This window comes from Pygocentrus nattereri, chromosome 5 (genome assembly GCF_015220715.1).
Source record: "Pygocentrus nattereri isolate fPygNat1 chromosome 5, fPygNat1.pri, whole genome shotgun sequence".
NCBI lineage: Eukaryota > Metazoa > Chordata > Actinopteri > Characiformes > Serrasalmidae > Pygocentrus > Pygocentrus nattereri.
The window spans coordinates 36,719,954-36,738,039 of NC_051215.1; the positions used below are offsets into that span (position 1 = coordinate 36,719,954).

The following is an 18,086-nucleotide window of genomic DNA, read 5'->3' on the forward strand; positions in this document are numbered from 1 at the left end:
TTGGGCATAGCCATCGATTTGTCAGAATCCATCAAAATTGTGCCAGCTCTGTTATATCAACAATTTCAATTTGAGTAAAATTAAGGAATAATGGAAATAAGTTAAATTTTCTTTTATTATACATTTTTCTGTCTTTTTTTTTTTTGATGTATCATCCTGTTAAATGGCTATTTAATAGGAGCATAAACTCAAATTTAACACTTTTGTATTGAATTATATAAACGTGTTCTTGGAACAACATATCTGTATAGACTTCTCATGCTCTTACAGAGTCCTGTAGGCTCAGTGAGAATACCAAGGCTCATAAATTAAGTTTTAATTATGAAGGAATTACAAGATGATCTACTAAAACACATTCAAGTTTTGGTTTGCTGTCTTGAGGACTTGAACTGCAACAGCATGGAATAAGTTTGAGGTTTGAGGTCTCCTGCACAATTGCTAATACTTTATGACATCTTCAGTCCGATGTCAATCAACTGTAGTCATTTCTTCTTGTTTTTTCATGAAGCACATTCCATGATGTTGCCTGACTTCATAAATGAGGTGGGAAGAGTGTAGGCTGCAGGTAGCCAGCAGGCAAGAACGGATGCAGGATGGCGCCAGTGGACGACAGTGGCATAGCGCTGGAGGAGTGAAAGATGATGTCTCCGGTGCTGAAAGGAGGAAAAGGTCGAAATCCTGCTGTGGTGGGTCCACATGCTACTGCTCCAGTGCTGGGACTAAGGCCTGGAAGTGAGGTGGTGCTGGACTGCATGGTGCCATCAGCCCCTGGGTTCTGCTTCTTCCACTTGGTCCTGCGGTTCTGGAACCAGATCTTCACCTGCGTCTCTGTGAGGCTCAGTGACAATGCCAGGTTCAGCCTCTCGCACACGGACAGGTAGCGTGTGGAGCGGAACTTGTTCTCCAGGGCTACCAGCTGTTCGTAGGTGAAGGCGGTCCTGGCTCGGCGGGGCCTGGTACAGCCATGATCGGGCCGCCGGCGGCGGGAGCGAGAAGGCTCTGTCATACCACTGCTCTCTCCATCAGCATCCCCTTCCTCACTGGGAGACAAACGGGACTGAACGGTGCTGAGAGCTGAAGCTGAGTCCACTTCATGTGTTGGATGGGGTGTGAAAGAATGCTGGGGGTCATCCACTGTCTGACCACCTGGGAATTTATGCAAGTAACAGCATTAGTAAAAACAACAATGCTTGCTGAATCTGCTTCTGTAAATTAAAAAGTGAATTGTACAGATATGCTAACTTCAGTACAACTGCGGTGAAATCAGTAAAACAGTGCTGAAATCTGATCAGCTAAACAATGCAAAAATCATTAAAACAGTGCTGTAGTCAGTACAGATGCACTGAAATCAGTAAAACAGTACTGAAATCAGAATGGCAAAACAGCACTAAAACCAGTAAAGCTATGCTGTAATCAGTGAAATTGTGCTGTAATCAGTACAGATGTGCTGAAATGAGTAAATCAGTGCTGACATCAGAACAGCTAAAATTCAGTAAAACTGCTGGAATCAATATAGATGTGCTGAAATCAGTACAGAAGTGCTGAAATCAGTGAAAGTGTGCTAGAATTATTAAAACAGTGCTGAAATTGGTATAACTTAACACAGCTCAAATCAGTAAAACGTGCTGAAATCAGTACAGAAGTGCTGACAGTCAGTAAAACAGTGCTTTTACAGATGTGCTGAAATCTTTAAAATTACTGATATCAGTAAAACAGCTGAATTTAGTAAAACAGTCGTGTGAGTAGTACTGATGTGCTGACATCAGTATAGATGTGGTAAAGTCAGTACAGATGTGCTGAAATCAGTATGTGCTGGAACCAGTACAGATGTGCTGAGATATGTCATACAAATGTGGTGGAATCAGTACAGAAGAGCTGAGACTAATAAAACAGTACTGAAATCAGTACCAATGTTTATATTATATTCTAATCAGATTGTGTGAGGCCTAAAAGTGAAATATAAGTTCTGAAATCAAAACAAAAAGTGTTCAAATGAGTACTGGCATTCGGAAATCACTGTTAAAACCGTACAATTCTGAAAGAATGGCACCAGTGCAGATGTCTCACAATGAAATGCACAATCTGTGAAAAACCCACACCTACTTACACGTTTGTTTTTCCTCAATGGCAGCATCTGCAGTCCATTGTAAATGCTTCATCTTGAATTATCATTCACCTAAATATCCATGAACTAAACTATATACAGAATGTAATGGAGTTGACAATCAACTGGGTTTCACTAAATAGTTTGTTAACAATTAAAGAATGTACAGATAATCTAACGGGAGCTTTCAAATGAGTTTTAAAAGAAAAAAAAGCTCCAAAATGAAGTTAAGGCGAGAAGCTCAGTCTCGCACTTAAATTCGCCACCGAGATCCCACAAGTTTAATTTGAGGAATTTAGAGCATGCCCCCAGTATGGCGGGAAAGATATGGATCGAGAGTCATGTGTGTGGAACGAGGCGAGGGTTAAGAAGGGGGACTTGGGTGGATTGGGCTATAATCCCTTAATAATTTATAAATCACACATCGCTTCAAATGTCATGTTGCGGAAAGAAATCCCGGTTAAATCCAGCTCCAGCACCTACCCGTGACGTGCTAATAGAGTTTCATATTTGTCGGCAAATCGATAAATGTCATCTATTTAAAGGGAAGTTTTAATCGAGCGATATTTGGGATCAGACATGGAAGGGGTTTGAAGTTTGTACCTGCAAGGTGCTGCAGGGAGATATGCAGCATCCAGTAATGGGATATCGATCAAAGGCAGCGCAGGCATCCTCAATGGGACCATTTAAACAATTATCTGTCCTTACTGCCCCTGTGCCAATCACACAGCAAGCCATTGTGATTGTTGAAGGGACATACAGCCTTAGAAATTAAGGCAAGGTCATATAAAGACCACTTAAAATATTCCATCATGTCTTAAATGGAAAGCAGTGGCAAATCTCGCTCTCTGTCTCTTTTTCTGTCTATATTTTCAACGCCCAAGTCAAAAGTCAGCGCGTTTCCAGTGTCTTGTAGCTTCACTGTACAACCACAGATTTCTCTATGAATGAAAATAAAATAATCTTATAACCACAGCGAGAAATTATGTCGAGATATCCAAATAACGCTTGAGTGCTAACCCCTTACTTGCAGTATGATCACAGCGCAGCTTCACGCACCGCCGCTTATATATTTTAGAAAAGATAGCTCTGATAAAAGCTGCTGATTTACCTGCATCCTCCTCGATGTATAAAGCCTCAGTAGGAGCAGCGTCTCCTCGACCGCTCAGCGTGCCCTCCGCGTCCCCACGGTCGCCTCGGAAAGGAGACTCCGTGTTGTCTTTTTCAACTCCATCCAGCTTTTTACGCGTGAACTTTTTGGGATCCAATATGTCGATAATTGAAAACGAAATTCTATGACTGGCCGTTGTTTTCGCTTCTGTCTCCTGGTACTCGAACATCTTCAGTCCTGAAAGCCACCTGATGAGGGAACAAGCTCGCGCCTCTTTGTCCTGCTGCCCTGTACAGTCGCGCTCCTCCAGCTGCTGCTCGCCCAGATGTGGCCGGGTGCTCAGGGGTGCGCTCTTTAACTCCGCTGGTTCGAAGAGCCGCGCTCTCTGGCACCCACGTGACACGCAAAGCAGCCGTTTAGCGCGCGGAACGATCAGCTGTTAATGGGCTTCAATAAACTGCAACTAATTAGAGCGGAGAAAAGACAGGTGCAACTGTTGAGCCAGCACAGAAATCAAAGCATTTCAGCAAATTTTCAAATTTCAGTGATAAAAATATAGTGGAGACCAATACTCAGCATGGGAAACTGAAGTGAGATCAAATTTCAACAATGGAAATGAAACGGAGATCAAAGTTGAACAGTAGAAGTGAAATGGAGATCAAAGTTGAACAGTAGAAATCGAATGGAGATCAAAGTTGAACAGTAGAAGTCAAATGGAGATCAAAGTTGAACAGTAGAAATCAAATGGAGATCAAAGTTGAACAGTAGAAGTCAAATGGAGATCAAAGCTGAACAGTAGAAGTGAAATGGAGATCAAAGTTGAACAGTAGAAGTGAAATGGAGATCAAAGTTTAACAGTAGAAGTCAAATGGAGATCAAAGTTGAATAATTGAAGTCAAATGGAGATCAAATAAGAATAGAAATCAAATGGAGAACAATTATAGAAATGAAACGGAGATCAAAGTTGAACAACTGAAGTCAAATGGAGATCAAAGTTGAACAGTAGAAGTCAAATGGAGATCAAAGCTGAACAGTAGAAGTCAAATGGAGATCAAAGCTGAACAGTAGAAGTCAAATGGAGATCAAAGTTGAATAATTGAAGTCAAATGGAGATCAAATAAGAATAGAAATCAAATGGAGAACAATTATAGAAATGAAACGGAGATCAAAGTTGAACAATAGAAATCAAATGGAGATTAAAGTTGAGCAGTAAAAATCAAATAAAAATGAAAATTGAACAATAAAAAAGAAATGGTGATCAATATTAAGAAATACAAATCAAATGGACATCAACAATAACAAAGTTCAATATTATAAATCATATGGAGATCAAAATTTAGCAATAGAAACTACATGGAGATCAAAGTTTCATGTCAGAAATTCAACATAAATGAAAGTCATAACAGTAAAAACCCTCAATATTTCAGTGCTTTTATTGCCTTGATCAGATTTCAAGATGAGCCAGTTCTGATATTTCCCCAAATGTTTATGTGCCATGAAGTATTGTTATTGTGCACTTGCTCAAGTAGCATTGCACCATGATGTCTAGTTCTTAGGACACAGTGTATCCAACTACTTACATCAATATAGAAGCTGAATAGATTAGTTTATATTAATATTTGTTTTCCCTCAGATTTGTGACTTAGACATCCGTTTTACCATCAGCTGAAGTCATCATCAATCCGCCCATTCCTCTTCAGTTATGATCATATGTTAATGTGTCACGGTCGAGTGCGAGTCTGGTAGAGGATGATAGCTGCTACAGACTGGATCAATACGCTCAGCGGGTGTCCAGCACTGATAAAAGTGTCCCACAATGCATGGCCTCACTAAAGAGGGCCCTACCATTAAACCATTAGCGCGACTGTCTGATTAGGAGGCTCACTTACTAAACTTATTTAACACCACGTCTGAAATGTTTTCACCTTGGCTTTTTTCCTCTGTGTGGAGAAAAACTGCAGTGGTAGAAAGTGTAGAACAGTTTCAGGCTGGTGCAGCAGATATATACCAGACCTCATGTTGTTCCAGTACTGACCACAGACAGGTCAATTTATCATTGATTCAGTATTGATCTGATTTTAAGCTGCCATTAAATTTTAGAAACTACAAGCCCCAGGGGTGAAGTATTTCTAATATTTCTAACATTGTTTATAAATCATATGTAAGGGGCTTAGCAGAAGCAGAAGCCTATAGCACCACAGACAATGTGCTAAAAAGAAAAGAAAAGAAAAAAAAACATGAACACATTACATGTATTTAATATGATCCTTGTACATTACCACTGTCATAACAAAACCTCTTCAAATGGACTTTATATATTCATATTGCTCTTGTTGTGTTTTTGTCTTGCTATCCAGTGTCAAGCAGAGGAGGATGGGTTCCCCTTTTGAGTCTCAGTTCCTCACAAGGTTTCTTCCTCTTCCTTCAAGGGAGTTTTTCTTGCCATGCTAACTATTGGCTTGCTTATTTGGGATTTCTATAAAGCTGCTTTCTGAAAGCACCCTGTTGAAAAAGGCCTGTTCAAATAAATTTTGACTTGAATAAAACCGAATTTACTCAAATGAGTTAAATCAATTCAACAATTCATTCACATTACAAGATTTTATATAAAGTCATTTTGGACTATTTCTATTGGTCTATAAAACAATGTAAAGGGCAGCTCTTCCAATGTGGAGTCACAGGGCTATGACATGACAGACGATATATACTTGATTGATATCATGATGGCACATAAACAGCTCAGACACAGCGTGATAATGGCGAGGACAAAAATCCAGTTTGCAGGCTGTTAAACGGGCGTCCTAATTCCTTCTCACTTCACTGAGCATGTCATTTCCTCCCCTTGCTGTTGCTTTATGGCTCGAGCTGATTTCATCTCCATTCCCAAGTCTTTTTGTCCTGCCCTGTTTTCCAGTAGTAACCCGCGACCCGCAGTGCATGTTTCTTGCTTGTAACATGGTCAAACATCAGCCAGTGTCTGTCCCCACTAAAGCCACTGTTTGCCCTCATTAGCATGTGTAAACCCAGTAACTGAGCGAGTTCCATATGAATGATCTCTTAGTGGTGGTTTACAACTTCCTCTCTGCAGCCCACACCGCACGCACATGTGTTTACACAGGACCGGGACACAAAAGTGCATCTCAGTGACAATGCAGGCACAGGTACTGTTAGCACAAAAGTCAGGAGAGGAAAAGAGGCTTCCTGAGAAGAGCAGCAGCTGCCAGTGGGCAGTTATGTCCACAGACAAGCGCTCCAAGCAGGAGAGATCAGAGGGGGCTCACAGCCAGGGAGCGGGCTGCCTGGGGAGGGGGCACACTTATGGACAAACCCTCCTGCTGTTCTTGCATTACCACCTCAGAACCCATAAAATCATCAGTCCCAGGAAGACTGGAGCAGCCATCTAAACACTGGATAATTTGTATAATGGCTGGAGTCGCGTCGCTGGGTGGAGTTCCATTCACAGACTGAACTGTTCCCTTTGTCATCTTCTGTCCCCTTTATTCCTGTCCAAAGTATGCCTGGACAAAAGACCTGTCTGATGTCTTTTTTTACTCTCTTCCTCTCTTTAGTTTCAACAAAAGACAGGCACATGCCCTGCAGGCAGAATACACACCGAGGCCTCCAAGAACACAGACAGTCAGTAAGTGTAGAAGAGGTGGACTAGATGAATGATGAAACAGAAACAATTCAATATAGACTCAAAATGCTTATACTGAACGTCATATATGATTTGCAAGCGATGTGCACTCACAGCTTTCAGCAACTTATTGAAACCTGTGAGGGCACTAACATGCACAAAAATATAAAACATTTAAAACTTGTTACCAAATCATGTATTAGGTCATCATGTAATGGCATATCAGGTTTTATATTAGGTTAAATTGTCAGATACAATTAGATTTCCTGAAATCTCAAATTATAAGAATACTTGAATTATTATCCCAGTTATTAGGCATTTTACATGTTAATTGCAATTGATCACATTTGTGTTATTTGCTTAAATTTGACCCTGAAGAGAGAACCATTTAAAGAGCCGTGTATTTTGTTATAGCTGCATGCATGGACAACACGAGTTTGATCAGAATGTACCTTCAGTAATTCAATATGAATCTGAACAAAAAATCACATGAAAGTAGGATGGACATGTACATGAAAATAGGGTGAACACAGATTAGTCTTATAGTAGCTGGAAACAGCATCTTTAAAGACAGCGAACAGTGGATCTTACCATTTAAAAGTTGTAACTGAACAAGAAAGCTAGTCAGTAATAGCATACAGTGCATGTGCAGCAGGACTTCAGGGTGGATCTACAGATGATTTAGATCAAGTATCAAACCAGGAAAATATGTTAAAGTGGTGTTAAAAATGAATCTCACCTTGATACCATTAATTCATATATATGTCCTGTAAAAACTTTCTTTCTCCATTATTGTCATTATTCCATATATTCCACTCACCCTTTGCTTATATAAGTAAGTTTGTTTTAGGCACTGTCTTCAATATAGTAACTTTACAGAATGTAAATTTTATTGATTTTAAATGTAATGTAAAAGAAGCTTTTTTCATGTCTTACTCTAACAGGATTATACTACCAATGATATTCTAGATAGGTCTTGGCTTAGTTGTATTATTTAGTATATAGTCCTTTAACATTATGTGGAGGTTCTTTAAACATTAAAGGTCCTTATGATCGTTCTCTTCTTTAAATAACTGTATCCAATACCTTTTTTTAGTCTATTGGGAACTGAAGGACATGCACCATGTAACAGAAATTAGTCTTATGATCACTTATAGATTTTGCCATTACTAGATTAGTCGACTCTTAAGCAAATGCATTGGACTATCTTTTTCCAAAATCAGATGTTTATGCACTTATCAGCGTAAATATACTTTGTAATAGTTCAAAGTTTTCTTCTGCTGCTGCCTGCTGGATGTGAGAGTTCTGCTTTAGGGTGTTGAAGCGAGTGCAAGGTCGGCTGCATTGCCCCATAATTGTCCTAGCAGCTCTACCTGCTCAGCAGCGGCCCTAATGAGGGCTCTCCGCTGTGTCCGGGATGGGTGAGCGCGCTTGCCAGATGCTGACATGGAGCAGATGTGGGAAGTTGCTGGGCGATTTGTTAAGAGGCCACATCATTGCAGGAGAGGGTAATTATGCTAAGGGGCTCATTCAGTAACAGACACCATTCCGGCCTGCACACACCTTCATACACCCACACACACATATACTGAGGTAAAGGTCAGTTTACATATTCTCACCTATTCCAATAACTACAGTGAAGAGATGTAGGAATGATGTAGGTGCCCCCTAGTGGTAGTCTAAATGAAATGTGATCTTATGGAGACTAACAGTGAGAAAGCCACTCATGGCCTCTGTAATTTACTTGTTAAATGTTCTTATAAAGAGACAATTCAGTTTGGCCGGGGCACAGGGTATTAAAAACATGACCCTATTCTTATGACTTGTGTTAAATTAGAGCATATCATCGCTGTCTGAAAAAATTTCTCAATTTATTGAATCTCCATTTATTATCATTTTTTTACATTCACAACAGAAATAATTCAAAATCACTTGGAATATTTTTTTACATTAATTTACATTATTTAAAAAATCTTTTTATATGAAGTTCATGTTTTAAAGGTTTTGTCCCAACAGTAATGATACAATGTCCAAGACAGGGCCTCTATATATTTTTCTAAGTGATGTTAGACCTTTTCTATATAAAGGGAAGCTTGTGGTGTAAAAAAGCAAAATAATGATGGTAAAAAGTCATAAGATTTTCTTATGACAGTGACAACATGTGGAGCATTTAAAGAAGAGAAAGCACTACAATTCTGTCCTTCACTATATCTCCCATAGCTTCCCTCTGTCACTGAAAGTGGCAGTGCTTTGACAAAACCTTAAATGCCTATTGGCTTCTGTCACACCACACACACTTCTACGCTCATTGCTTGTGTCAGGTGTCTGCAGACATACTGCACTAAACGTGTTTGCAGGCGTTAAAATTCAGAGGCTGAAACTGAGCCTGACAACAGAGGTGATGCAGAGTGAGAGTGCAAATTTAGGACTGCAGATAAGACCATAATCAAATGGCCACATCCCAGACATTCCAGTTTATTCTATTTGCATGGGTATGAGCCCCTCCACCACACTCATACACACATCGTTTGTTTTTATACACTGTAAGGACATGGTTCATATATAGTGTCACAGTCAGAACAAAACCTTGATCTCCATTTTTATGATAATTTTTTAATCTCCAAATTGAATAAAGAATGAAGCAAAACAATGTTTCATTAAGTTCAGTTCAAAGTTACGAGCATAGAAGGCTTTGTCGCAAGAGCAACATTTTTTTGCTGTCCAATAAACATCAACAACCAAAACAAGGACTTCCATTATATTCAGTTTTCTACATCACTGGAACACTGTAGCTGCCCCTTACATTGTGTGAAAATTTCATCATGACTGAACCAATAGAAATGCTCCAAATTGCTTGGAATAAAATCTCTTTACATTAACTTACATTATAAGTTATGTTTTTTCTCTCTCCTGTAAAGTTACTATTTTGGATATACTTGTCTTTGAACTGTAATGATTGTATATAAGTATGCACTCTAAGGCTAGCTCTAACCTTAACTTTAGTAAATAAAAATAAAGTTTTGACACTTTCAAGGAAAAAAAAAAGAAACGTGGCTTTTCTAAAAAAAAATCTGTTGGTCCTGACATTGTAGGTTAGGCCTGTTTTTCTGGTTTACCTGTAACATCAGGACATTTTGTCCTGAAAAAGTACAAAAACAAACAAATACAAACACACACACACACACAAACATATATTTGCACCTATGTGAGGTCTTGGGATGCAGGCCACAGCAGATGTGAGGTTCTGTCAGTCAATACTGGCATTAATTGCTCATTGTTCTCAGAAGGTCGTGCCATAATTCATTAACGCTTAACGAGTCCCCCCGGTGCCACCTGCATGCCTTCCCTCGATTGCCCGTTAAATTACGAGCGACTCTCACGCTCCTGCGCTCAACAATGAAGATGTATTCTCCACGTAAGGGAGAGGGCTATTAGTTACATTATTTAAATAGCCCACTTTAAAGCCAGGGGGAGGCTAACTTTATGAAGGGCAATTAAGCACTAACCATAATTGATAATTCATCCTCTTCACAATTAGAAAATATAAATAGTGTGTCTGGGATTAATGGTTATGGGTGTTTAGAGGAAGCGAGGCATGGGCAGAACTGGCCGAGCATGGCTGATTGAGAGAAAGGAGGCAGAGCCGGATTCATCTCTATTTGGGAGGAAACAGATTGTGTTTGTCCCTTTAACACACAGCGCTTCACCCTCTGCTACCCTGCCTGTGAAACCTGCTGTCTTTGCTGCTGTTCAGTTAAACACATTCCCAGTTCAAAAAGTTCATAATCTGTGAATCTGACTGCGAAACACTGTAGGGCCTGTAGTCATTATGCTGTCTTGCATTGCATCTTTGGTGAAAAGAAAGGCACATTTGTTTAACTCCTTAAAAGTATGTACTTGAGTTAAATTCTTCTTTGTTATACCATCATCACTGAAACCCAGGTGCCACCTCTTTCAGAAGCATGTCCTATCCCAATATAACAAGTGGGACAAAACATTTCAAAAGACCCCTTCAACCCAGCCTACCCTCTAATATGAGCTCCTCCAAATAGGCAAAGGATTCTGGTCAATATGGTCCAAAACATCCATCCATCCATCCATCCATTTTCTAAGCCGCATCTCCGTCAGGGCCGCGGGGGATGCTGGAGCCTATCCCAGCAGTCATCGGGCGGAAGGCAGGATACACCCTGGACAGGTCGCCAGTCCATCGCAGGGCTGGTCCAAAACAGTATATATGTATCAACAGTCTACATTCTGAATGTATGAATCTTTTAGCTCTAATATGCATTTTAAATTCTTAATCTTGTTTTGATTTCTTAATGTTTTATTGTAATAGGTTACTCCATTCAGTGCTCATGTTTCAAATTTCCTCTGTATTCCATTACTGTGTCTGGTTTGTGATAGTCTGTTGTGCTGTCTTTAGCACTACTGCAAATTCCTAGCAAAGCTGGTAGATGATGCAGTAATAAAGTCTTGAGTCTTGAAATGTTATGGTAAACACAATACAGTGAGTGTTTTGTCAAAGACTGACTTGTTACAGTCACCAAAAAAACATATTTCATATCTATATGACATAATCATAGTGTTTTGCGTGTAAATAAGCTAGCTAACTAGCAACTGATGCTTACTGTCCTAGGTTCTAGCTAGCTAGCCACCAGAGCCAGTTTAAGGGGAGCCGGTCTCCTTCCTATTTGCCCTGTTACATCAAAAACATGACTGTACAATGCCAGAGGGTGCCTGCAAGTGGGACCTCAATGAATGGGGGTGAATCGAGCTAAACAGCTAAAAATGGAAAGTTAAAATAGTTTCTAATCACTAAGAGCTAAGAACTTTCCTTTGCTTTTACAAAGTAGAAAGATGGATTTAAAAAAAAAAAAGCAAAGAAAATTCTTTTTGTTTTTTTCTACAGTAAATGGGTTTTGGGCAGCAGAACGCCAACATTACTGATAATGAGTGCTGATTGGTTGGTGAGCGGAACAGCTATTTGTGCTCACTGACATCATCAACATACATGAGGCTGAATATAACGGTGGTGTTAAAATATTTTATGCTTTTCACTGTTCAGGAAATGAATGTGTTCTTTTACATTTAAAAAGTGTAAGCATTTATAAACTATGGTTTTGCTCAGATGCTCAATTTTAACCCGTTCATTTTGGACTGGCTTGGGAGCGCCCTCTAGCTTTTAAGAAACTCCGAAGACATTAGTTGTAATTCTACACTTCTACAATTCTGTCACTACAAGTTCTATGTAGCCATTGACATTTTCTTCTGAACTACAACAAGCCTCAACATCAACTTACTGTTTGCACTACATATCACAATGCTTCCTCGTGGCTTGGAGAACATAAGTGACTCTTTATAGCACTTACAGCAAGAACTACCCTGATTGGTCTGTTTGTCATGAAATATTCACACAGTGGGGTAGATGACAATGGTTGAAAAAAGAAAGTTACAAGGTTTTGAAGGTCATGATATCCAATTTGATATGTAATCATAGTAGTTCAATGCAATAGTGTGTTACTGAACAACATGCCTTAATATTATTATCGGACTAATAAGTCTTTCCTGAATTAATTTTAGCAGGCAGCTTAAGAGGATGACAAGTCTGAGGCCAACAGAAACTATTATAATTATAATAGGCTTAGCGTCATGTTCTCTTTACACTTTATTTTCACATTCTTTGAAGTAATACCTTCACCCAGCCCCTCTGATGCTGGCAGTGTTTATTACATAGCCACATTTCATTACTTACATACTCATTATATACAGAGAACACTTTATGTGTACATTTTTATATATTATTTTATTGCTGTTCAAAGATATGGCAAGTTTACAAAAGATGGCAAAAACGTTCTTTACTTTCAATGTACATTCAATGTACATTTATTTCCGTGCAATGACTGCTGGGATAGGCTCCGGCACCTGCCCCCCGCAACTCTGAGGGAGAGGTGGCTTAGAAAATGGATGGATGGCAGGACTTATGTGAAAAGATTTTATTCCAAGAAATTTTGGAGCATTATATAAAAGGACAGCTGCCATGCCTGAATGATGCAGAAAAGTGAAAATCAAGATACCTTTTCCTTTGAAAAGCAACAATTTGTATGTTGTTACAATTGCTGTGTTTGCTCACATTAGTCACATGTTTATCTTTTACTTCTAAAAGCAGCCAAATGATAGGCTTATATCTAACAGGCATATAAGGTACACATAGGCTACAGCATAATATTAGCCAGTTATTTTCCAGTATGTTTGCAGGGTAAAAACTGAACATGAATCCCACAGATCACATATCATCTGAATAAAACTACTGGCAAAAATAGTCCCCACTTTCCAATGTCTCTGCATGTATTTGTGAAAATGCAGGAGCTGTAAGAATGGCAGACATGTGGAGTATTAGCTTTAAAGGCCTGTTTTATTGCAAGTGGTTTTGAAACTCAAAAGCTGCTCACTGGTAGGTTTCAGCAGGAGGCGAGGTACGCTAAGGGCATGATCATGCACTGTGTTTAGACAGTAGTTGTTGTGAAGGGCTCCTGTAGCTCTGGTCTCTAATGACTGCAGTGTAATTGCTATAGTGAAAGCTGGATCAGTGAAACGTCGCTAATCAATAAAGTCTTCATCAGCCATTTCCCCCTGTGATTCCCCCTCATTTCTACCCTAATTGCTCTTTTTCATCCAACAAGGTTCTATGCCATGAGCAAGGAGTGTGTGTAGGGGAATGTGTGTGTATGTGTGCCCACCTCTACGTGATATGTTTCATTTAAACTCTATATCCCTCTGTAGCCTCATGAATGCAAAACTGCAAAATACTATACCAACATTTTAGTAATATGTGAAATTCAATCACGTACCACATAAAACCACTCCATTTTAAAAAGATCCTTTGCTCTTAATCGTTAGTTTTAAGTAGAAACAAACGCCCATAAGACTGTGCCTCATTACAAATGAAATCCTTAAATATATCTTCTGTGAGACTGAGCAGGTTTATCACCTCCCTATAGCTCTCTGTTTAGCAGTGAATGGTAAGGTGAATCCTGGGATGCCATGCTTACCCCACTCTAGCACACCTCCAGCACATGAGGAGCTGGTTAATTAATTAATGAGTTAAATCAAGTGTGCTAACCGAGGCAAAACACAAAGAACTGGTAAAAGGACTGGGATTGAGAACCCTTGATCTTGCTTACTTGAAAACATTTTCTTACACTGAAAAATGAAGATGAGGTCAGCACCACTGTTTCTTCAGGGGTCTTCCAGTATGCCACAAGGGCACTATGGAGGCATGTGAACCATGTTCATTTATCCTTTTATTTTAGGACAGCAATGATATACAAGCCTCAATTTGAAAAAAGTTGAGATAGTATGTTAAATGCAAATAGAACAGATAGCCACAATTTGTAAGTCATAAAAAGTTATAAATGACCAGGGCCTGCCAGCAGGTCCAATGTTTTATTAAACACTTCTATAATCTAAGAATAGCTCAGCCAGTTTGCACTGAAGTGCCTTAAGCTACTAAATAATAAACCTTAGTATGTAATAAGCCTGGTATTTAACAGGGTTAAATAAAAACAGTCCAAAGACAAAACATGTAATGCTTCATCTTCTCAACTTCACTGTTTTTGTAAAAATGCACTCATTCTGAAATTGATGTCTGCAAAAAGTTCCAAAAAAGGTGGGATAGGAATTTTGTTAAATGATCAAAAAATTCCTCAACAAGCAATGACAAGGATTTTAGTTATTTCTACAGTGCACAATATCATCAAATGTTTAGGGAATATGGAGAAATGACAACTGAATGCTTGTTACCTCCAATCCCTCAGAGGGCGCTACATAAAAAACAGCATGTTTCTGTGATGGATATTACCACATGGGCTCAGACACACTTTGACAAACCACTGTCAATAAACACTTCATCACCATGTCCGAAAATTCAAGTTAAGACTATACTATGCACTATCACGAAATGCCACCGACTTTTCTGGGCTTGTGCTTATCTAAAATGGAAATGTATATTGACTCTCATGAGACCACCTTTCAGATTATTCAGGGAAATAAAGGACATCATGTTCTCTAAACGATGAAAAAGACTTTCCTGATTGCTACCAGTGTAAAGTTCAAAAGCCAATATACAATACTCATTATCACATTTACCTGGTTTCTAATGTTATATAAATAACATTATATTTGGAAAAAATCCAATATCCAAAAAAAAAAGGAATCTTTCACAGATCAGAAAGTTTAGTTAAAACACCTTGGCCCATATCAGTGGTTTCGAACTTACACCATGGCATAGTTTAATACTGAACCCACTGTAAAAATCCCAGTTTGACTGTGACAGTCTTAGGAATCAGATCTTCGATGAAGCATTAAATCAAGTGTCTTAGAAAAGGAAAACATTAGATCTCTTGACATGGAGTTTGATTCCTGGTGTATGTAGAAGCAAATGATTATTGCATTACAAATATCTAATTGTAACAGTTGTTAAAGTGAGAATGATAGACTCTTATATAACTTCATAACTTACATAGAAATGGACTCGGGGATTTAGCATCAGTCAGTATAACACTATGACAGCATAACCCTGCTCACCTTGGTTTGAACACATGGTTCACACACACCAGCTCTGATCGCATGTTCTGGCAGAGAGAGAATTATGGGTCAATTAAGCCTTAGAGAGAGAGATGACCATCAACAACCTCTGTTCCACCCCCCGATCCCAAGAGAAGTTGACCTTTGTGATTTTTCTTGCAAGGAGAGCAGACTCATTGTGTATGTGTGAGTGTGTGTTTGAGTGTGTGTTTGGTGTGCATTATGAAGTGCTAAATGGCCGCTTGTGTGTACTGATGCTTGCATGACCCATCCTGTCACTCTGGGGCATATGGAGCCGACCGCCCATTTCCCTCGGGAATTAACACCATGCTGATTTACTACCAGTGAAGGGCAATAATCACTAAAGGAGGCCAAATTAGTCCCCAATTTCCCGTGTGTGTGTGTGTGTGTGTGTATTGTTTGTGTGTATGTGCGCTGTGAGCTTGAAGATGAGGAATGGAAGGTCAAGAGGAAAATTCAGTATGCATGCCTATTCAAACATCTGGAATAAAGATAGTGGTGGTTTCAGATCAAAATATTAGCCTATAAGCTATTAGTTTATATTAACTATAATGGCTTATTTAATAGCCGGATCCGCTGTAAAATGTACAGCACCCTTCGTTGGAAAATAAGCCCATATGATGTGTGGTCATTTGCTCTCATGCTTGACTTACAGCCCCATATATTTCATGGTTGTTCCACAGTGAGAACTCATCTTCAGTATTAAAACCAATACATCTCAAGGGTGCGATTTTTATCGACGTTTCCCATTACCAGCTCTTCACGTTTATAGAGGAGGCCATAAATACCTAGTCCTGTTCAAAATGTTGATGGTTCTCTGTGCTATGAAGAGATCAATTGTCAAACGTGTTGAGTTAGTATCAGAGGCCGGCAGGTCAGATGCACTGAAAAACAGGCTCACTAACTTTCTGAAGGAGACTTGGATGGCACGCATTATCTGACGGAGGATATGTTTCAGGGTCAGAAAGGTCACTGGACCACTTAATGGACAAGTCAAACATTATTTTAAATGCTTTGCATTTTAAATGTTTTAGAAGATTTTGTACGAACCTGCTAAAGAAAGAGTCAGATGTAGTTTTTTCACTGAGTTCATAATGAATAAATGCTTCATCCATTCTAAGGTAGGTATGTTTAGTTAAACAGTGGATGATGAAAGAAATGCATGTTAGTGTTTAGCTTACAGGACCTATTTCATAAAAAAATCACATTTTCCTCACTATTTTAAAATAAACTAGTTTGTAGTATGTAAAGAGTTTACTCCCTAGTCCAAACAGTTTATATATGAAAATAAGCAAAACCTGTAGTGAAATTAGGTTTTTACATCTCCTACAGGAATGAAATGGAAATTTTAGAAGTTTAACATATTAGAAAAAATGAAAAGGAAAAAGAAGATATGAAAATATAAAATGTGCCATAACTTTTGCACGAGTCACATTTGATCTTTTTCCTATTATGTTAAATTTAGAAACATAACCAATAATTCTGCATTAAAATGTGCAGAAGTGTAGAGGACTTAATTTTTACTTACAACCCCATTTTCAAAAACTTGGGGTGCTGTGCAAAATGTAAATATCAACATAATGCAATGATGTGCAAGTATTTTAAACTCTATATTCAATTGAAACAGTACAAAGACAACATATTAAATGTTTAAAAAATGTATGCCCATTTTAAATTTGATGCCAGCAACATATTTCAAAAAAGTTGGGCAACAAAAGACAGGTAAAGTTGAGTAATACTAAAAAAAAAAAAAAAAAAACATGATGGAAGATCTTACAACTACTTTGGTTAAACGGCAACAGTCACAATGGTCAGTCACATGATTGGGTATAAAAAGAGCATCCAAGAGTGGGTGAGTTTTTCAGAAGTAAAGATGGGGAGGGGTTCAGCACTCTGTGACACAGTGGGGGTAACTAGTGCAACAATTTAAAAATACCATAAAATAACAAAAGACCTGGGGATTTCATCATCTATTGTACACAATACCAATAAAAGTTTCAGAAAATCTGGAAAAATCTCTGCATGCAAGGGACAAGGCCAAAAGCCAATACTGGTGGTAAGCATGATCCCATACCAACTTTTTAAATATGTGTTGCTGCCATCAAATTCAAAACAGGAATATATTTTTCAAAAAACAACAGATTTTCCTAGTTTCACCATTGAATATTTTGTCTTTGTTGTAATGATATTTGTGGATATTTGTCTTTTTTTCTATTGTATTTTCTGTTGACACATTTCCCCTTTTTCGCATAGTATTATTTTTTGATTCAACTAAAGCAAAAAAAAAAGACTGTTTCTGCCTATTCAGCTGAAGTGCTTTAGCCTGAGCTGATTTTTGAATGAAGGCAGCCAGTTAGAACAAACGTAATTTACATATCTTAAAGGTACAGTAACACAACAATCTGTCAAGGGGTAAAGAGAAGTGAAATTGTATGTGTAAAAACGATTTATGACTGTGTTATTACACAAACCTACACAAACATCGTAAACAGACCACAGGGGTGGAATTAAACTACTAAAATACAAGAAAATTTAAGACATAGGCCCTTTATGAGTATGAGTCCATGCAGGCTAAGCTTTTTTAGGCACTCCATCTTAATGCTAGTTACAGAGCTCGATGAGGGAGGTGT

At 38.6% G+C, this 18,086-nt stretch overlaps 1 protein-coding gene across 1 annotated transcript; it reads right to left on the reverse strand.

Annotated features, from left to right (window-relative positions):
- Window positions 1-532: 532 nt before the first annotated feature.
- Window positions 533-3,444, reverse strand: nkx1.2la (NK1 transcription factor related 2-like,a). Its single transcript, XM_017722358.1, has 2 exons — window positions 3,216-3,444; window positions 533-1,146 (listed from the first exon to the last, which is right to left on the reverse strand). The coding sequence occupies exons 1-2, from the start codon at window positions 3,442-3,444 to the stop codon at window positions 533-535; spliced, it is 843 nt and encodes a 280-aa protein (XP_017577847.1).
- Window positions 3,445-18,086: the final 14,642 nt, after the last annotated feature.